Source organism: Centruroides sculpturatus, unplaced genomic scaffold, assembly GCF_000671375.1.
Source record: "Centruroides sculpturatus isolate CEXI.00-Female unplaced genomic scaffold, Cexi_2.0 scaffold29, whole genome shotgun sequence".
NCBI classification, from domain to species: Eukaryota; Metazoa; Arthropoda; class Arachnida; order Scorpiones; family Buthidae; genus Centruroides; species Centruroides sculpturatus.
In genome coordinates, this window is record NW_019384296.1 from 119240 (window position 1) to 142377 (window position 23138).

At 31.4% G+C, this 23138-nt stretch overlaps 1 protein-coding gene across 2 annotated transcripts; it reads right to left on the reverse strand.

The window, feature by feature from the left end:
- Positions 1–994: 994 nt before the first annotated feature.
- On the reverse strand, positions 995–18891 carry LOC111622624 (sex peptide receptor-like). Of its 2 annotated transcripts, none has more exons than XM_023365058.1 (2): positions 18837–18891; positions 995–2881 (listed from the first exon to the last, which is right to left on the reverse strand). In XM_023365058.1, exon 2 carries the CDS (start codon positions 2824–2826, stop codon positions 1753–1755), a length of 1074 nt encoding a protein of 357 aa, XP_023220826.1. In that variant the 5' UTR covers positions 2827–2881; positions 18837–18891; the 3' UTR covers positions 995–1752. The 2 variants fall into 2 exon arrangements, with proteins under 2 accessions (XP_023220826.1, XP_023220891.1); XM_023365123.1 differs by lacking the exon at positions 18837–18891 and adding an exon at positions 7400–7440.
- Between the last annotated feature and the right edge of the window lie 4247 nt (positions 18892–23138).

The window sequence follows — 23138 nt, forward strand, 5'->3', positions numbered from 1 at the left end:
TTTCGAAGAATAGAGACGAAGGTGATGATGACGATGATGCTGGTGAAGAAAGAAACGATAAAATTATGTCGAAACTCGACGAGTTAATTAACTTTCCAACGAAAATTGCTTTTCTAAAATTGCTCGGATAATTTATTAGTTATATTTTAAAAGTGGATGTACAATTAGCTTATTAACCAGACACACATTTTGTCAATTAATTGGAGCCTGAGGCATTTTTCTGTCATTTAATTATTTAACGTAGAAATGAAGCGATGAGAGCGATTCCTTCCTTCTCGTTTTTTTTCTTTTGTTAAATATCTAATACTCGAGGATGAAGACAAGTCAAATAAGAAGATAAACTGTAGAAACGATCTTCTTCTAATCCTATTTCTCTTTTACTTTTGATATCCCAAAACGTCTTGTTTTAGCTGAAATATACCAGTCGACCCCCTATAACACTGTTGATTTTTTCGTTTTATATGAATTCCATGTTGTACGAGTCCTTAGATTTTACAAATACGTGTGCCGGGCTGTGAACGGCTCACGTATTTGTAAAATCTAAGTGACTCGTACAACATGGAATTCATATAAAACGAAAAAATCAACAGTGTTATAGGGAGAGGTCGACTGGTAAATCCAAAATCTGTGGTTTGAATCGAATAAATTTTCTAAGAAGGAATCGATTTTTGAAATCCATTTTAATACGATTTTGAAGAGTAAACACGGTTTAATTAATTTCGATGCTATACTTAACTACATTAATTACGTCGTCTTAATTAACTCTATTTATTCCTTCTTTAATAGATAAATTGCACCAAGAATCTGAATCGATGTTTTACGTTTTAATTAGTTTTTATCTTTACAAATTAATAAAAAAAATAGCTGAATTAAAAGCAATAAAAATGTATTTCTTTTACATTGCAATGAACCAGAAAAGAATTAAAATAAGAGAAGAAAAGAAAAGAAAGGAGAAACAACAATTAGACTTTATTATATTTCTCATTCTCTACATTTCTCTTGATATTTAGGCACGTAATATAACATGACAGCGATACAGCGAGGCAATATTTCACATCGAAGTGGTAACCAGAAAAAATTTAAAAGAGCCCCAAAGCAGCTTCCCTAATAATGGAATTTCTGCCTTTAAATCGTTTCTGGTTACCGATAATACAATAAAAATATTTCTACGTTTTCTGATTAGAGAACGACGAGTGGACGTGATTGATTCCCTTTGGCAGATTCGTCATCCAATTCGAACTCGCCCCTTTACCCTGTGTTCCTAAGGAGATTAATTTTAATTTCTATTTTTTAATGGAAAAATAACCTTAGAATTTTGATGAATATTTCTAAATTTATACCTTAAATAATATATATATATATATATACTTTTTTTTATATAAAAATGTAATCGTTTCTCTTCCTTTCTAAATTACAAAAATTCGCATCATCCGTAACGACATCTTTCTTCGGATAAGCTGGACATTCCTCTACATATATACTGTACTACAATATATATATTGCGACGTTTCGACTAGAATATTATTAATAATACACTAAGATTAGTACGAATAGCAGGACAGATACATCGTTAACAGGTACGAGTACGCTTCTTCGATAAGAGTGCAAGTGGCTGCACTGATACACCTCTGTCCGTTTGGCAGAGAGGGAGATATATATATATATACGACGATCCCATCAAGTATCCCGCATCGCCGACTCGTTGAAGGTTTTGGACGTATTCTTTCCTCGACATCTCTCAATTTTCGAGATTTATACAAAAGTAGTGGCATAAGTGGAATTGGGATCGGTGGGATACGGTTTCCATTGAGATACGGTCTTTGGCATGAAGAGCTGAGCAAAAGTATCTCGGAACTGGCGACTCATGGAACAGTAGATGATGAAGTTGATAGCGCTGTTGATGAGTGCCAGAATATCCATGACTTCTCCAAAGTTTAGATACACCTGATGGAAGAAACTTTCTCCCAAGATACCACTCAAGAGAGCTAGTATACCCGAAGGGAATTCGGTGAGGAGAAATAAGAGAAGAACTACCAAGAGCATTCGCGTGGTTCGATCGCAACTTCTATCGCTTTCGACCCTGTTTTTGAGTCTTTGCTTCCTCAAATCGGCTTGATAAAGGACTCTGATGAGTCCGAAACTCAGTCCCGTGAGTGCCACGCATGGTACTAATTTGGTCAAGACGCTAAAGATCCAGAAATTGACTTTCTGCAGGAGACCGTTCTTTTCCTTTGCAATCTCGCTAAAGTCAACGTTATAAATGAGTATGCGATTTTCTTCGATTTCTCTTACGGTGAACGTCAAATACATGGGTATACAGAAGACTACGCAATTGACGTAAATGTTGAGTATGGCATACTTGGCTCGGATCATGCTGCCCCAGTTCAAATTGGTAGCGGGACAGCTGACGGCCATGTACCTCCAGATGGCCACCGTGACGGTCAACCAGATGGAAATGGTGTGAAAGACCACCGTAAAGTGGGCATGAAAGAGAGTGAAGACCGCCCACCCGTACGAGTACTTCTCGGCTTTGGGTAGATCGGTCCTGATGTAATTGTGTATAGCGAAAGGCAGGTAAGAGAACATGACTAGCATGTCGGCCACCGCCAATCCCGTCAGGATGGCGTTGGTGGGTGATATCATGCTCTTCCTGGTCAGTACCACGATGTTGAGGATGTTGGCTGATATGCCAAACACGCAGACGATTAAACTCAGGTATCCGTGAACTGCGGTGTAGTTGTTGCGAAAGATACCGAGATATTCGCCATAATATTCGATTTGCGAACTGACCACTACCGTCAAATTGGTACTGGTGTTGGACGTCATGACGAAAACATCGGTTCGATTGGCTAACTCTGATGGACTTTAACTTCTTCCTTCGCTGTAAATACAAGAAATGACACTCTAGTCAATTTATAACAGTTAAATTTATATGATAATTAAGTCGAACTTAGCTAATATATTAATACTTGACACTGATTTATGCATAGAACGATTTTTAAACTGGGTCGAGTTACCACCTCCGACAGAAAATGATAAAAAAAAGTGGCGTATGCAAATTAAAGAAACGTGGTATTAAGGCGTTGATGATAAACGACCAGTTAATTAACAGTCAAAAAATGAATTTATTTACCTTGGAAGATGTCTTTATCTTTTCCATCGTCGTGTCGTTGGTTAGAAAAATTAGCCATTAAATAACTAAAGAATTAAGAAATGACGTATTCGACAATGATTTAAATTCTTAAATAATTTGTCACTTTATCTCTATAATTATCTAAGATCGAGTACCAAAACGCCATTGATATGTATTTAGAAACTAATTAAGAAATTAGTGTTTAATTTCCCGAATTATTTAGAAACTAATTAAGAAATTAGTGTTTAATTTCCCGCATCCTTTTTTCCTTCCAGTCTTTTCTTTAATCGAATCTCTATACACTAAGAGTTATATTTGCGTTGTTGTTTTATTGAGAAAAACGTAGCCAAGTTAAGTTTAAATATTATATAATACGTGAGTAAGGGGTAGAGATTGTCACGTGATATTAGACAATTAATCCTTATATTTTCACTTGTTCTTTGGCTTTATGACATCATTTCCGCTCGAGTAATTCATAAATTGGAGGGTAAAACTGTTACGTGACAATCTATAACCCCCTTCTGTATTGTGGGAGTTGTGGGAGACAACCTATAACACCATTCTGTGTTGTGGGAGATAACCTATAACCCCATTCTGTATTGTGGGAGACAACCTATAACCCCCTTCTGTCTGTGGGAGTTGTGGGAGACAACCTATAACCCCTTTCTGTATTGTGGGAGACAACCTATAACCCCCTTCTGTCTGTGGGAGTTGTGGGAGACAACCTATAACAGCATTCTGTGTTGTGGGAGATAACCTATAACCCCATTCTGTATTGTGGGAGACAACCTATAATACCCTTCTGTGTTGTGGGAGACAACCTATAACCCCTTTCTGTATTGTGGGAGACAACCTATAACCCCTCTTCTGTATTGTGGAATGATATACAAACGTCATAATTATTCTTTTTATTCGAGTCTTTACGACACGAGATTTGCGAATTGCTTCTAAGATTGTGTTATTTGGAAATATTAAATGTATTTAAGCAATTCTTTTTATCTAAATACTTCTAGAAATATTCGAATCGAGAAAGGAAATTCATTTTTAATCATAAGATATATGGAAATGCAAATTCTTAAACGGAAAACACGATATGCAAATTAGGCAAAGTAGAGTTTTATGATTGAATTTGAAACAAAACCGAAGATGAAATAAATTGCAAATGCATTTTCAATAACTGTTACCGTTTATTTTTAACAGATTAATGCCTTTCCACTTTTAGAAATTTATTTGAAAACTTAAAAATTCCTTCATAAAATCTTCTGGTTTCTCAAAGATGCACTTAGATAATTGGCAATTTTCTAGCAACAAACAAGTCTAACTATCGAGAAAAGTTGGAGGGTGTTATAGGAAATCGAATGTGGAAAATGGAGTAACGAAATCGAGAGAAGAATCGATGAGCCCCCCACACACACTCTTTGATGTTAACCAATAACGGGATGGACGGGCAATTGGCTCGTGTTCTTAAATTAAGTGGTGGTGCACTTCTGGCACTTCCGTTTGCGTGTTTACATACAGAACAAGCCAGAGAGAAACCGCATCATCAAATCTAATTTACTTTTAATCATTGCAGTCCATATTACGGATTGCCTCTCGACTGTTGAATGCGATATTACGTGAAATCGCTTGGAAGGGAAGAAACAAACCAAAAAAACTCATATTAAAAGGTATTTATCTCAACATTTTTTCTTGTTTTATTAGAAATTATAAATTAATTATTGGTTTAATCAAACGTGGCCATAGACAAAATATTCTCCTCTGAAGTCCCACCGTGTTGCAACAAGCTATAAATCCGGAAAAGTCACGAATATTCTCCGATCTTTTCTCACTCACAATTACTTTTTGTGAAAATCACGCTAGAAGATTACTTTTCATTAATTTACGGAATGAAAATAGCAAATTATTCGATCATTAACGTTCAAACTACTTAATATCCGAAGCGAATCCGTAGAAACAGAACGTTTGTTTGTCTTCCGGTCTATAGATTCACTTAATTACTTTTCGAGGGGTGGAAAACCATTCGATAGACGTAACAATACAAACGTCATCGTCACCTAATTGTAATTAATGGAGATAATTATTCCTGCTACACGTAACATATTTTCATTTTCCATTCTCTGCCAGAGTGGAGAAGAGACGAAGTGCTGGAATTTAATAAGCGAAAGTCGCTTTTCTATTAAAAAAAATAAACTATAATTAATAAAATCTAAATAATAGAAGTCTTCTTTATAGATAAAACCATAAAGTCCAAGTGTAAAAAACAAGTTTTATTTAGCAAATTTTGTTAGAAAATATCAAAAATATTCTAATTTATAAAGACTTTTACGAGGCATTATTAGCTTTAGTGTTTATCTAGAGGAGAAGAAGAGAAAAGTAAACACACAAAGAGAGCTTTAATATATAAATATATGCATATGTATGTTAAAGAATCAACAACCTAAAGAAGAATCGGGTTAAGATGACGTTTCTTATTATGGAAATGCAAATATCTATGCTTGTTTTCTTAACTATATTTTATGCGTATAAAAAATTCATTTATTTACAAACATAATGCATTTGTATATTATAAAATAAATACTTTTAAAATTTCGTAATGGTAAGAATTCACAAGAGAGAGAGGAGTCGATACAAAGAGAGGAAAAATCTCTTTATTCCTCATCTTCCATCTTACTGATGGAAGATGAGGAATAAACATTATCAAAAGTTATTTAAAAGTGTCTACGTCCTAAGAGACTCAAATATTAGCATATAAATCGTGTATGAAAGATGGAAATTTTAATCAGACGTACGCTTATCAACAGAGGAGAACACCACAAAGTTATAAAGTTATCGACGTTTGTAGAGTTTAACGTTTAACCATTGCATAGATCCGTGTTTTTTTAGTACACAGAAATTTTAAAAATATTGTAAATTCTCTGGAAAACTATCATCATTTTTAATTAAATAAATTCTCCTAAACTTTTACTATAAAATTCGACTTATTCGTCTTACTTTGTAGAAGGGGGGAGAAGACTAACATTTTTATCGTTTTCCAGCAAATATTTTCTGATCATCCCGCATTTTTTTACATAAGAAATGATTTTCCGGATCGATTCCTATCGGTTATAAAATAGAAAACAATAAAAAGACAACAAGAAAGAGGAGAAAAGACAAGGAGATATCGTCCTCTTCTCCGCATCACTTTTTTATGTTTTCCGAAAACGATAAAGGAGAAATGAGTCGATTTTCTACATAAATTTTCTAATATATTTTTGATTATGTTTCTTAGCAACGTCATTGTAAAAAAAAATTTACAAGTTTAGTAAAGAATTTGTTGAAAAATTACTTTTATTATAAACGTAAAAACCGAAAATGTAAACAGGGATTAAACTTAAATCAGCTAAAAGTAATATTCGTTAATTGCAGTACGATACTTTGTAACGTTATTTGAGAGGAAGGATTAGAAATTTAATTAATTATAGTGAAAAATGCTCTTTTATAACGAAAATAATTAAAACAGGAAACATTTTTCTATTTTGATCGACATCTTGCTGCTCTTCTATCCATTAAAGAGATATTTTTTTTTGAAAGTATTGTGAAAATCCTTCAACACGTTAAGCAATTTGTTTCCTGTGTAATAGAATTTACCAATAAAACGACAGATAAGTTAATATATGACGTGTCTTCTGTTGTGTTGTACGGAATATGTTAGTCAGAAAAGTCTTATTAAATGGATTATTAATGTGCAATTCATCCGAAACACCTTAGGAAATACTAACAATAGGTCGTGAACGTATAAAATATATAAAGAATATGACACTATAGAGTGTTTTAAACCACTTCTTTTTTACTTTCTCAGCGATTAATGATATTAATTATACGAATTTAACACTACTCATCCCTTCCTAAGTTAGTTATATGGGAAGAAAACGTTACTCTTTCTTATATATTCATATATAAAAAGAAAACGATGGCTTTTTAAGCATTTAGAAGGATGGAGAAATCGTAAAAAAGCTTCAGTAAATAGATATAAATTATATTATAAATAGAAATTCGAACTTTTATAAAAAGGAATTTCTGGATAAAAAAAAAAGGGACTGAAATTGTCGAAAAATGTAAGAAAATTTTGCATATAAAAGACGGTATTTTTTTTGGCGAAAAATTTCTATTGTTATGTCACTAATTTAAATAATAAATGTTATTATTAAATTAGTAAGAGTGATACGCGAATTTGTCTGTCTAAGAAACGTAACGCCTGAAGATTGGCGTTAAGTAACTTAAACTCACCTGATGATGCCATAGATGATGTTGCGGTGACGAGATCTCGGTCCGATCTGTAGTCACGTCGGTACTTCGACGGTCCGAACCCGTGGCGCATGAGCGCTACGTGACAACCGAAGCGTCACACCACGCTCTTTATCGATTCCGACAGAGTAACGTCACGCTCGTGATGACCAATTTAGTTTTTAACCTTATCTGGAAACATCGAATTTTTATAAGACATATGTGGGCTTTTTTTCGTTTTTTTTTTTTTTCTTAAAGAATACAGTCGACACCCCTATAACACTGTTGATTATTCCGTTTTATATGAATTCCATGTTGTACGAGTCACTTAGATTTTACAAATACGAGTGCACGGCTATCAATTTCTCACATATTTGTAAAATCTAAGTGACTCGTACAACATGGAATTCATATAAAACGGAATAATCAACAGTGTTATAGGGGGGTCGACTGGGTACGAAGGTCAAAAGTCACTGTTTGCCGAAGGAATTACTCGCGTAATCTCACTTAAAACACGGGAAACACGAACGTTACGTTTCGAATTTTTTATTGTTAGATTGTTCTTAAGGTTGTTTTCTTAGAGAAATTTCGAATGATGTCGTATATTCGGTTAAAGAATATTAATTTTCCTGATGTGTAGAGAGTTTTGTATATACTTTTCTCCCTAGAGATCCCTATTTTTTGCCCGTGTAAAGTTATCTAAAAAGGAAAGACGATTCGTTACACTTTAGAACACTCGAAAAGGAATCAGATCTGTCATAGTTCTGGACGAAATGTCATTTCTTAATGGAATTTGATCCCCTTATGGGCGGTGACATTTGCTTTGGCATCATTCTAGAGCACGAAAGATGTTATTAATATTTGAACTAGAAAATAGAATCTGTTTTCTATAAAGTATCGACAAGACGTAAGTTAAAAAATGTTTTATGTATTTTCTTATTTTTAATTCTAACAAATTTGTCTCTTCGATTTCTAGAAATAAACGATATAAAAACTTCGAATTAATTACGAGTTTTTTTTATATATGAAAGTGATTTTAAAATGTTCTTCTTTGGTTGATGGGATGCGGAGGATGAAGAGCTAACGTTTGCTTCATTAAGATACGCATCAGAGGTATTCCCTTTTCTCATTATTATCCGTCAGACACGCTTTTAACCTATCGATTCTCACGCAGTCACGGCCATTAAAGCCACTTCGTGGTGACATCTGTAGCATTCTGCAATAGTTTTTTTTCCTTTTTTTTAAATTAAATTAATAAGTTTCACCTCCGAAATCGGAGGAAAAGTAACTGTCATTTTGTAAGAATAGATACCTTAGGAAAGTTAACTCGGGATTCTTCCAGATTGCATTTTTCTTAGGAGAAAATGTTCTAGTGTAAGAAGCTTCGTGAGAAGCTTCTTACACTAGAGGATCCTTTCTGTTCTTTTAGTATAAGATGCACTTTACTCATCTCCATTTTTACTTATTTCTGGAAGGAAACGGAGCTTAAGGATTACTAAAATCCTTTTTTTTTTTATCTGCAACGTTAAAAAGCTTAGCTTCACTTTACTTTCCGAATGCTTCCTAAGCACAATTTTGGATTTTTATCACGTCGGCCAGACAGATTTAAGCTTACTTTCGACCGACGATTTGAAATATTTCTTTGGCAAATCCGATAAAACTTTAATTTTGAATCGAATCGATGCATTACGAAGGATAAAAATAGAAATTAGAAAAAGTTCTCGTCTTTACCTTTGTCACCATCGTGTAGCGTTGTACTCTAAAGTTGTATACAAAGAGGGCAAAGAAATATTGTTACTTTCACAATAATTCTTGAACTTTTAACACGAGAATTTGTGGACTTCTCCTTAGGCAAAACCAGAAGAATATTTAGCTTCTATTCTTTCCTTTATCTCCTCTTTTTATTGAGGAATTTATACATTTAAATTGTATTAACCTTCCAGAATATAGTAGCGAAGAGAGATGTTAACTCGAAATGATACATTGAAGATCCTCTTCTTCTCGGTTAGTGATTTGGGAGAAGAAACAAGAATTCATAAAGGAGTAAGAACGAATTTTTAATCAGAATATTATTATTTTTCAATCATTTTCTATGTCGATAAAAAAAAATAAATAAAGATTTCAATCTTTTCTTATATTTAATCTTTTCAAAAATTCCATCGATTCCGACTTTAATCCTGTTTCTTTCGAATTTTTCTAGAAAACATTTAATACAAACTTTCAATCTTATTTACTTCTAAACTTATTACACACGCCGGAAGGAATAGAGAAGAACACAAAAGATATCATTTCTATGTCTCTCTTTCTGTCTTTAATAAAGAAGTGAATATCTTTTTTATAAATTCGTTTCTCCCTCATCAAAGTCGAACAACAATAATAATCTTTCACACCTTTCTTTTTATCATTTACATCTAGGAAATCCAGGAAACTTCTTCGTCTTCCTTTCTCTCTATTCATTACACCATTTTCCTTATTAATTAAAAGAATATTTCTCCATCTGATCCTGTTACAGAATTTTAATGTCGAGTCGATTCTCTCGCTTTTCACTTTCTGAATAGAAATTACTGAATTATTTCACTTTCTATCTTACGAATTTAGTTTTAGCATCTTCTCTTTTATTTAAAATATACGAGGAGATTAACTTTCGCACCGTTCTAGGGGTATAAAATTAACTTTTCTCATTCCCTATGTGATGAGAGATCTGTTGTTAGAAACGTTTTTTTATTGGTAAGTATTATATTACCTTCTTAAACACTCGTTTAAGAGGAGTATAAGAATCGATAAGTAGAAAAAAAAATTAATATTTCAATCGCCTTCCTCCCTCCTTTCTAACTTAGAGGTCGATCAATAAGTGCGACTGGTATACATAAAGTTGCGGTTCTGCCAAAACAAGCGGTTGGAAAAATCCGATTAACGTTTGTTATTTTCAAAAAAAAAAACACAATTAAACACGTTTCCTTGACATTTATCGCTTCAAAATGACCGTTCTATTTTCGTTCGAGACACGAAAAACCTATAGAAAATACACTAGGAGAGAGTTCGATCATTGCATCTTCCTTTAATAATCCGATGTATATCCAAGGAAAATTGATCGAAAGGTAAAATTCTCCCCCTCTTCTGTTAAATAAAGGGAGGTTAAATCACGTCAAAGTCGTAAATTATAAGGTGGGGATGTCGTAAAATCTAGACGTTGGCGAATAAACGAGAAGAATGGCGAGTCCGTACGATACCACCGCCATAAAGTTTACAATGCTTACCATCTGTCTATGTTGATCTATCTGCATTAATTTATCAGCACATCAAACGAAAAGCGAAGTTTATTTGCCTAATACTTTAGAAATTCTCTGTGTGCATCTATCAATAGCCAGATTGAATTATACTAATTAAACTTCCGCCATCATCCATCTATACATTTAATTAGAGTTTTTATAATTATTTACGAGAAATAAATGAGGAAAATACGTCCGAATTATTATTATTATTATTTTTTTTTCGTAAATACGAGTTTCAAAGCTTGTACTTTTGTGAATTGTTGCGGGTGAGACTCTCATAAATCCTTTGTAAATGAGTTGTAAATGTCGGATCGATGCTTCTTCCACCAAGAGTTCTAGCTGATGTAAGTCTTCTTTGAGTCTACATCAGCGAAAACATCGATCGAGACACTTCACCCCACTAGATGACGACAAAAAGGACAGATTCTGCAACATCCCACGCCAAGAAATACGACTTAATACACGTCTTAACGTTAAAAAGTTTGCCAGAGACTCTCAAAAACAGGAGAAGTTATCGCTGTGTCACTTCTTTTTTTAGAATTACGGCTCAATAATTTCTTAAAAAGCAAAGAAAAGACAAACTTATCTTTTAAAATTAACAAGAATTTTTATTATAATGCTAATTTAAGCTTCGATAGACGTGACTAATTCGTTTTTATTTTGAGTTGTTCACTAACAATACGCTTTCCCCCCCTTCAAGTCTGCACGCAATTCATAGAAATTCCAATATTTCGAGTTAAAAAAGAGTTTTAAATTAAAGGAAAAGATGATATTTACACCTTTAACGTCCAAGAAACAGGGAAAAGGAGCAAGAAAACATTCTTTATTATAAAAAAGAAAAGACTTTCTAAATAAAACTTTATTGTTTACTCTTTTGTATCCAGTAAAAGAAGATTGCCAGATGTTCTAGATCAAAGGTAAATTTCGGAAACGTCAAGAAAAATTGCTCTTTCGTAATCGCTTCGATAGGTTGATTATAGAACTTCCACCCTACTAACTTTATCATTAAGTCAATAATATTGCGAGAGGAGGTACTTTAACTTTGTCTAATTAAACGTTAAAGGATGACAAAGCGGTAAATTGTCGCCCCTTTAAAATCTAATTTGCAAACAATTAATGGCTTCCTACGTCACACCAATAATTTTCCGTCACTTCAGAGATATTAAGAGATGTGACACTCTCTTCTTTTCACGATTCTCTAGCTTTTTTTATTTTATTAAAAGAGATGAGAAGAAGATGAATGATACTTTATAGGCTATCTGCAGCGATTATCATCGTGTCGAGTAGTTTGTGACGTAGAAAAAAGGAAGATTAGCACGTCACACTAAGGTAATTTCATATAACAGTCATTATCTCTATTGAGAATTTCTAGAAAAATTGACGATAATGAGAGCATCTCGAGTGATAAGCAAAGAAGATTCTGATCTATCTCGAATTTAAATACTTACAAAACTTTATTGTTTACTAACTTAAATAAACTTGCATAATTTAATAGTAAAGTGAGATTTTTTCTTTCATTTTATAATTCTAAAAGTGTCATAAATTGTTTTAAATAGCTTAGAGAATACAATTTTGAAGACTTAATATTATACGAAGAGACTTTTGCAACATTAGTATTGAATTTATGACTTTTCATCCCATCCAGTGATGAAAAAAGATGACTTAAATGATGTAAAAAGATTTACTTCGGTGGCTTTGAAGAGATATATATTCAAACTTCGCTGTTTTCTTTAAGTAAAAATATAAATATGCATATTCTCGGATGTTGTAAAATGATTTAAGAGGCTGAAGATCATCAGACACTTAACTGAAGGAGACTGACGAGTCATATTTTTTTTCTTAGTTATTATTAATCTAATAACAAATTATATTCTTTCTAATAGAAAATGAAAAGCAAATTAAGAGGAAATTTAACTGTCGGATGATGCTCCATCATCTCTAGAAAGAGATACGCTATCCATCTCTACTTTTAGTGATTTAATACTTGTTTTATTATTGTTTATGGATATTAGGAGTTAATTCTTTGTCTATATTAATAATTATAGTAGTCTATCTTTCATTTTTATTTACAATTCTAAGCAATCAACATCAATTAGAACACAAAGAATTTGGAAAGAAAAGATGATCTAATGTATTATCCACGAGATAAAAGTTAGTTTATTCTTTAAAAAATTGAATAATCGAAAATTGTACGAAGAAAAGAAACAGAAAAAAGTATAATTTACCTGTTTAAATCCGTAAGGAGAAAGGACATAAATGATTAATTGAAGGAATTCAGGAGCAGATTAAAAATTTAGAGAATCTGATGTATGTAGAGAATAAAAAAAGAAGAAGAAGAAGAAGGAAAACAACTTTCTAAGAGATAAATAAATATTTTTTTGAAAGTTAACTTTAGATAAATTATTAAATAGATAAAACTATTAATCATTTAATCAGTCGATAAGGTTTATACAGTAGGCTACATCAAAGAATGACTGATGGCAAAGAAAGATTTTCGAGAAAATGACAAATTAGTATTAAGATTTCACTTTATTTATCGATAGACAACGTTTTTATGAGCCAAGACAATCGCTATCTAATTTAAATTAAACACAAAGTTACTATCTACGATCATTCATTTACATAAATTCATATTAGAATAAATATTTGTATCGGTTGGAGGCTCGTATCTATCTCGAAAAACAAAAGAAAAAAAGAATATTTTTGGGTCGATTCGATCGACGTGGAAAACACTTATCGACCGTGGAAAAATCGAATGGGAGAAACTCGATTTCCTTTGTATTATATAAAATTATGATTGATGTAACTTGTAACGTAACTAGAAGAACCTCTCTTTGTAATATTCTTTTCTTTTACTTACTCGAAAATTCGCCTTTTTAGAATTAAATCAGTGATTTAAGTAGACGTTCTCTTCCATTTTTATATGCATCTAAACACAAGATGTTATTACGTAAATAAAATGCATTTTTTCTTTGAAAAATCTCGCATTTATTTTCGCTAAAATCTCTCGATTCTATGAAAATTTTCATCGTATCTTTATTGAAAATGTTGGCTTCTCCTTAAAATTTTGATAAAATAATAAAGTTTCGGCTCTTTTTTTTTTAAATTTTTACCACAGAAATTCTACGCTTCTTAATCTCTTTAAGGATTTCCAATGATATCATAAAACACCATTTAATTCCTTTTAGAAATGTCTCTATCATTAATTTTTCATTGTAAAGATAGAGTATCTGTAGTGAAAAATTGATACTGTATATTATAAATCTAACCACAGTTATATCCTATCTAACAGAAGATAAAAGGTAGATAAAGAAGAAGAAGAAGCTTAACTATTGGATGCTACTGTATCATCTATAGAAAAGTATAAAGAAGATCTACACCATTTTTTTTTTCCAATTGACATTCTTCTTCACTTTTATTTCATCTTTAATGCAGCAAAATAGCACCATTAGTAGTGATTTGAACGACAATTTGACTGCTGCAGTCACACCTACGCATATTGCAGAGCATCGAAGTGTGAAGAAAACTAACGAAAGAACATTCCCACTCGACTTTCCACGCTTCGTCACGCCTCTCACGCAAATTCCAATTGTTTAATGGATTTTTATCGTTCCCATATTGTAATGGATTTCCACGAACGTTTTTAGAAGTAGGACTTTAAAAAAAAAAAGCTAATAAATTTGTAAAAAATATTAAAAAAATCCTTCGTCTAAGTAAAGCCAGGGATTGAAGTTAATTACGTTAACGTTGCGGTTAACGAATACATTTAAAAGTTTTACATTAATAATAGGATGAGGAACGTTTTCCTCTGTTAAAATTCATTAAGTGTTTAATCAGATTTTACAATGTAAGCCCTACAAGTACATCAATTAACAAGTATACTACAGTACTTATAAACATTAGAGACAAAACAGGAAGAGTAAATTAATAACTTTGATTTAAATCTCGAAAGACATAAAGTGTAACAAAATTGGCTTCGTTTATTTCGATCGATGAAACTAAAGGAAAAGAAAAGCTATCGAGAAGGAAATTTAGAAGCAGCATCCATCAGATTTTACGTGTAAACAGAGGAAACAATTGTTTATCCACTTAAGTGGATACAAACAATAAAGAGGAATGAGGATCGTCCTAAACGGTTTCTACTCATTTAAGGGATGGAAGAGGGAGAAAACGGAACATTAAAAACCATTATCGTCACCACTCGAGGCGTAACAAGAGCTCTTTGTGTGACTCATATATAAAAAAAAAAAGAAAGTTAATAAGAAAATTTCATTAAATTTCTTCGGCTACATTTTCCATATTAAATTTAAATCCAATAAAAGTACTTTAACGTATTCTCTGTATGGAGGTTAATGCATCTTTCACCCCCGGAGACTTCTACTTTTCGGTATAAATCTTATAAAATTTATTATCACGATAAACTAAATTAATTTTGAAGTATGAAATTAATCAAAGTTTTGTTGACTTTTCTTAAATTTTATATTGGATATTCGATTATCTCGAAGATATTTTGACTCTTCGTAGTGTATTTTTTTTTTTTCTAGACAATGGTTCCGTCTCGTAATTTTATAAGTTAACTCTATGCCGAGCTGTTTTATACACGGTTAAACTGTTAACGAGCTTTTAAAATTTATGTCCGCATTAATTTAGAAAATGTAAACTTCGTGTAGAATTTCCTGTTTATTAAATAGCTGAATAGTGTAATTTTAAAAAGACGAATAGTGAAAATAAATCTCTAAATCTCATCAATTGTCGGTGAGATTTCCAGCATCTTCCACATTCATTATCCGGCATTCATAAAATATCCTGTCGAATTTTATCATCTTTTAATATTTATAAACCTTGTAGAATATAAATAATTGCTATGAAATCTTAAATGAGGTATAATGTAATACGTAGTAGCTTTTGTGTTCAAGTAAGATGACATTTCTGAGTTAATTTCGACGTCACAGTGGCCGAGAAAATCCCGTGTGACGTACAGTACTTGTACGAGTCGACATCGTCATTTTGACAGAATGGACTTCCATAAGTCCACATTAGCTACATCAAAGGTATATAGATGGGTACTGTACATCATTAACACCCCCGAAAGTCACTGGTGTGTTTCTCGTTACAGGAAATCAATGAGTATTTTTCCCTATCGATATTGTGGAAACAACAAAAGGTTTATCATAATGAAGATTTTTTTCCCCTTTACGAGCTTAATCTTTAACGAGATAAACTATAGAAAGGGTTATTTTATTGTGTTATAAGACGTAGATTATAGGAAGAAGAATTTCATACAGTACTTAGTGATGTTGGAGATGAATAGATCGAATTCTAGTAACCGTAAAACGCTAATAATAGGCAAATTTGACTTCAATTATTCCGAAAGAGTTTGATTTTTCTGGAAGAATGAACGATTTTAACTAAAAATAGAGATAACGAAATCAAAAATCCTTTCATTTACGAAATCCATTTAACTTTAGAGATAAAAGGGATTTTCTCTTGGATAATGAATTACTCTAAGATACTTTTCTATCGGAATCCTTTGAGTAATTAAGCTCTATATTTTCATTAATTAAGTATTACATCGAGTAAGAATTTAGAAGGTAATTTAATGTCAAAATAAGTAGTATTTTCCTTTTAACTCTACGGATTAATGTACATATTCGTAATTATCGTCTTCGTTATCTCATTTAAGGATTTAACTTCGTTTTAGTCATTTTTATTTCTTTAATTCGATAATTTATAGCATTTTAGAATAGTAAAGAGTAATATTTTCGATCCATTTGCCATCTTTTACTATTCCAGAAGCTGATGCGGATAAAATAAATGCACTCTGGATACGTTCTAGAGCGTAAGAAAGGATAGAAAACAATTTTTTACAGGCAACAAAACGTAGTTTTTATGAGTTTGTAACATCTGCAAAAGTTTCGAGATTTTTGGAGGAGTATAAATTTTAATATTTTCAATAAACTTGGCCATGTCTATTGGAAGATGTGGATAAAAAAACATTAATATCAAACGAAGCAGCAGTAACTTTCTTCAAAAATTACAGATAAACAGCAACAATCATACAATTCTAGAGAAAAAAAAGTAAAGAAAACACACATTTGAGAGCTGTCATATAATTTTTAAATGGATTTTTCTTGTTTGTCAGCTGTCTTAATTAGTTAAAATAGCGACGATGTAATTATACGTTAGAAAATATTCTATTTAAAATATTTTTAGAAAATTATTCTTTTTATCAGTAGATGAATTATTCCCGAATTTTTATTCTTATTCTGTATTCATTTCTACAAAAGGCTTTTACATTTACGTAACCAATCAATGATTTTCTACTCTACCTCTTGTTACTCTTCATCCTCTTAACATTAGATTACATGCAAATATCTAGTGTAAACTACTAATTTCCACATTACTTCAGATACGTTCATTTATGCATTTGCTTCCCACTAATTAATTCTGATAAATTCAGTTATTAATCTTCGTCTTCTCGTATTTGTTACTGGCAGCTTCATCGGACCATTGTCTATCCCTCTTTATAAGGCCAATTACTTTTTGTAATTTATGATTTTAGTAATAAATTCTAGATTAATGCGATATTCTTTAAGGTTTGAAAACTTTCGAAGAGAAAAAAATATTCAAGAAAGGGAAGGAAATGTATCGCATTTCATCAAAATATCACTTTTACAATTACCATTATCTATGATTTATTCCTATCAATCATTTCTGTCAATAGATATAAACCAGCGAAATTATATATATATAAACACATCCTTTTTTTTTAAATCTAAGACAGTTTTAAAAATAAATCGATTTTCGAACCAACAAAATAATATATTTTGATAAAATTGCCAAGGAAAAAAAATAAAAAAAAAACCTATATATTTCCTTTGTAAAATTTATTTCTTTATCTCCATCCCGTCCAGATGTTTGTTCTGTTCGAGAAGGCAACTCGAAGGGGTGCTCTACAACATCATATTTCAAACAGCTGCAATCACTTCTCTCTCACATCGAATGGCATCCTCAGTCATAAAGTATATTGGAGGAAACTACAAGGCTATAAGTATTGTTTTAATGAAGAAATCTCTCGTCTTTCTACTTCTCATTTAATTATTTTCTCATTTCTAATTCAATTCTTCTTTCTAGTATCATATTTAATCGCACTCTCTTCTGTATTTTTTTTTCTTATAAAATTAAGAAAATATAACAGTTATTTGTATAATTTTCCTTTAATTCTTTCTTGTAGATAATTTCGCTCGTTATTTATCTCGAATTAAAGACATTTTTACCAATTCGAAAGAAGCAATTTCGTAAGAAAACGAGATTCGAACGGAGAGATTCGGAATTATCTTCATACTCTTTAGTGAATTTTTTATTCAAATTTTCAGCTCAATTACCTCAGTTTTCATGAATTTTTCAAGAAATTTTTATAAATTCGATGGAAAAATGCTCGACTTACCTGAAAAAAGTACCCTTTAACATATACATCGAATGGATAATGCGAAGTTTTACGCTCCTTAAACTCTTATCTTTTCTTGAACAAAAAAGTTTCTTCGAGAATATAAAATCGATTCTGTGCAACAGTTTTATGGTCCAAAAAAGATTTATAGAGAAAAAGGAGGAAATATTCTCGGAAAATTCATTGTAATAAACTTCAAGTTTCGATGGAAAATAATAATATTTGTGTGAATTAATTACCCTCTGTTAGTTGTACTGTATATAAATTTCACTCCTGCAGCTTGAGTTTTCTTATAATTTCCATTCGATGCATTAATTTAGTAAAATGAAACGAAATTCTTACACGAAACAAAGTAAAAGAGAACTAAATTTAATAAATTTATCGAAGAGAATTCGAATTATACTCGAAAATAGAACACCCCAAGAAAGAAATTCTAACTATATTAAGATTATTAAAGCGTAATCTCATTCCATACACTTCGATATAGAACTGAATTACATCTAAGTTAATCCAGTTACAGATACTTTAATAAAAATCAAGTAAAAAGACGAAATTTATTTATCCTCTATTAAGAGTTTTCTAGACTTTTTTCAAGAACAAAATGTATTTTAATTCAAAGATTTAACTATAATTAAAACATATTTTACTATTTAAATATTATAGAAACATTTTTAAATTGTAATTTAAGGGTAAATATATTAACAAAGTGTAATTCACCAACCTGATAGAGAAGTGTGGCACTTTGTCTGTCTTAGCCATCCGTTGTGAGCCAAACGGGTTCGTCTTCGTCACGCATGTGTACTGGTTACGGTATCCCGCTTATCTGTCGTCACTCTCGATCGATTTCGTAGCTGGAAGTGCAACTTACAGACCAGAAATCGTCTCTTTTATACGTTAACTTCTCGATTTCGATTTATGCAACAGGAAGAAAATCTTCGTTTGTCTCTTACCACACTATTTATATATAATAGAGAGTAATATCTAAGTGCAGGAAGAAAATCATCGTCATCTACTCCATAAATCTGTTCGAGAGCATCGAGATTTGGTTTCTGTTATAGGAATTCCGTAAATTGTTAATGGGTTTTTTTTTAGTTTAGAATGGAATTTCGTTAATCGAATTTGTTAAATTATTTGGTATCTGGAAATATATATTCGACGATTCTTTCGCTTCTTAACAAAATGATCTGCTGAGAAATTTAATTTTCTTAAATTGCAGTATTTACTTTAATCGCCTACCATAAAATTTTCTCGAACGGAGCGTAACATTAATCGAAAAGAATGAAGGTACTAAGAACCGACGACATTTTATCTCTAAATTTAGATATTTTATTGAATTTTTATATCTCTCCCTCGTCCAAATTGCCAGATAAACTAACAGACCTCAGACTCGAAGGTGCCTTACGACTTAAAGTTAAGCGTCGAATTCCCTCGGACGACATTAAAATTAACCCCTCCCCCTTCCAACTCATTCGTTTCTCGTTGTTTACGCCTCTCGTGTTCTCTAAGATGCTACGAAGACTATCGTCTCCGTCGATGGAAACTGATTAGAGATAAAGAAAACACGTGGTGTAACGTGCAGTACGATTCTATGATCTTTAAGACGACGTCACTACTCTTCCTTCCTCCAGGCAACGATTCTGACATCACTGTTTCTCCGACCCTCGAGACCCTCTTCGAACTCGATCGCGATCAATCTTCGATAAATGGAGCGAGTTACTTCGATTGCACGCATCGGCCGTCATTCTCCACCAACTTCGATATTGAATCTCGACGTCTTCTCCCCGTTCTCCCTTTTGTAAGTAACTTATCTCGAGCATCCTCCGTAACCACACTTCTTTCTTCCACTTCGTCGCATCTAACAGCATCGTAATCGGTACGACTCCATCTCTTTCAATTGAACCACTGCTCAATACAACCAGTTTGTTTAAAAAGATAAAGAAAAACACATCTTACACAGTAAATATCCTATTTATAATAAACTTTCCGACATTATAATTTTGTTTTCTCTATTCTACGTTCTTTAAAAGCACGTAAATATAGGCCTATATATATATATTAAACTTTTAGATTTTTTAAGCCCTTATACCCTACAATACTTATTGTCTTTTATATTATTAAACAGTGCTTTAATTAACTTAATTTTACACAAACTTCAACATTAAAAATGCGTGACTAAATTTTTAAAAATTTATTAATAATTATTTTAAAAGACACCATTTACTTTGAAGGACAACGTTTCTTTATTAAAAAGAAAAATATTTTTAGTTTAATAATTATAGATAATTAAAGGGTGGGAATATTTATATGCCATACTTATCACGTTCATTCTCAATACCCAGCAATTTTCTGTACATTTTTCTGATGATAACAAGAGGAAAAATGAATATTAAAAATGTATATAGAGCGAGAAATCTCGTTTCTAATAAAAATAATAAAATATTCATTTAATTTGTGCGGTATTGTACGTACTGTACGTTAATTAAATTAATCCCATCGCTTCTCTAGGAATGAATGGCCAAAATGAACAACGTCAAAACCGAAAATGATAAATATTAATACAGTTAATTAATTCCTAATGAATAGTTTGTATCGTGACTTTCTTCTTAACAATTTATACCAAAAACTATGTATCACTGATACGAATATTACGGGAGAATGGTAAAGTTTTCAATTACGTTACTGTAAATTAGCGCTACGAAAAATAAATTTAAGGGAATTTCTTGTTAATTCTTTACTTCACATTTTAGTTAATCCTTTTCTTGGTTTTTCTCTTGCAGAGCTCATCTATACAATGGAAAAAAAAGGAAATGAGATAATTCTTTTCGCATTATCTGCAAGAACTGTTATTCGACAGAGAAATAGCATACGTTCATTAAGGTTGATACAATAATGTAGTTGGCATTGATTTTTTTCAATATTATCTGATTGAATGAAAGATACGAAGGACAATAAACAAATTAGCAAACTTGCTTAAATTTATGCTAAGATCGTTATAATAATAAATAAAGTTCAGTAAATCAATAATCTTACTGAGAGTAAACGATAAGGAACTTAAAAAATATAAATAAATAAATAAATATAGGCTTATAAAATAATTCTCAATATTTGCCGAAAAAATGTTGTATTTTATATAAAAATTATTTCATTGACCAATCATTGTTTAGCCATTCAGACTTCTAACCAATCATCGTTAAGCAATTCAAACTTCTAATGAATCGTCGTTAAGCAATTCAAACTTCTAACCAATCGTCGTTAAGCAATTCAAACTTCTAACCAATCGTCGTTAAGCAATTCAAACTTCTAACCAATCGTCGTTAAGACATTTAAATCCATAGTTAAGAATTTTTAAATACCTTATTTCACCACAAATACATTCGTTTCTTCAATATTAAAGTCATTCTTACATCTCTGTGATAAGAAAGTATGAAGATGGCGTTAAATCTAAGTAAAAGTAGGCACAATCTGACGTCTTTTCCTATTAAAATTTCCTTTTAAAACGAAGAATAAGCAATATTTGGAAGTTATTTAACAAAGTTGACAGCTTAAAAATTTTATTATTAAATTTTACCAGGAATTGAATATCGTAAAAAAGAGGATCAAATCCGACTTGACTATTCAAAAGTTACATAATACCAGATAGAAAACCATAAAAGTAGAAGAAAAAAAAATGTCAGAAAATTCGGTAGAGATTTTGGCCATTTAACCATAATGATAGAGGATGGAAAATAATAAAATATTGAATTTTTTTTCTTTTTTTTTTCCTGGTTTGCATTTCTACAGAAATTGGTTTTCGTCTCAAATGTCCTCTCGACCACGATTGAAAGTTATAAAAATGTTCGTAACAAGATACAATTTGTCCTTCTAGCATCCCAGATGCAGGATGTTTGTAGGAGAGAGAGAGACGATACAATTTCTTGAATACAAGTTCCTAAAATTTGTTTGGTTATAACAGAAAATAAGATTTACTTCTAATATTATTGAGAAAATACTAAAATTTGATGAAAACAAATTCGCTTCTCAATGTATTATCTGAAATACCATCCTCGTTATCAGTGAGTTACGCTTAAGATAATGATATATTTGAAAATAATAGAGTTTTTTTTAGTAATTTCTTTCTTAAAACAGAATAAAAGTAGGATATTTTACATAAGGATTTTGAAGTAAAACTGTTCTTACGAATGTACAGCACAAATTTCAAGAACAGAACACTTAAAAAATCTTTATTTATAAGTATTGTGTCGTTTTATTTACTTTAAAGCTCTATTGTTTAACTTTTGTTTGACAAACTGTAAAGTACTTAAGAACTTTTTAATATAATCGATTTTCTGTAATTAAATGCTCTCAACACGCAATCTTCCACGTCTCTGACGTTATTTTAACCACACCTATTTGTTCAATTGTCACGATCGAAGTAGAGCACAATAATAACTGTACTAAATTAGACAGTACTTATCGAAAGTACGAATGCCATTCGTTCAAACGTATTGTTTTAATATGCATTATTTCCAATTACTTATCAGTCTCTACGCTGATACTGTAGCCTGGAGGAGGAAGAATACAAAGTATTAATCATTGTATAACGTCTTCGAATCACTTTTGACTCATTACTACGTCTCTAATGAAGAAATTAACTTAAACTCTCATCACTGGTGTTAATGACGTTTCGATGCAAATAAATTCCTCCGTGTATAATTTACAAATAAAGTTTATATCGTTAAATAAATAAATAAACCTCATTCGGAATAAAGATCTTAAAGGAAAGATATAGTAAAGTATCGTAAAGGAAATGAAGTATAATTAATTAATTTAATTATTTTATTTAAAAATGTACGATTTGTTATGAATCAGAATAAAGACTTCTGTTTGAAGGGCTTAAAATTTAAAAGTTTATTTTAAAATAAATTATTATTATTATTAATCCTGTAGATCTGAGATGCCGCAGATTTATGAAAATCACTTCAAAGACTAGGAATTTCTAATTTCTACACGATAATAATCACTACTGAGTATCTAAACTAAAGTA

Bases quoted from the DNA above. Each gene is read 5' to 3' on its own strand.
- LOC111622624 (XM_023365058.1), bottom strand. From the start codon at position 2,826: ATGACGTCCAACACCAGTACCAATTTGACGGTAGTGGTCAGTTCGCAA.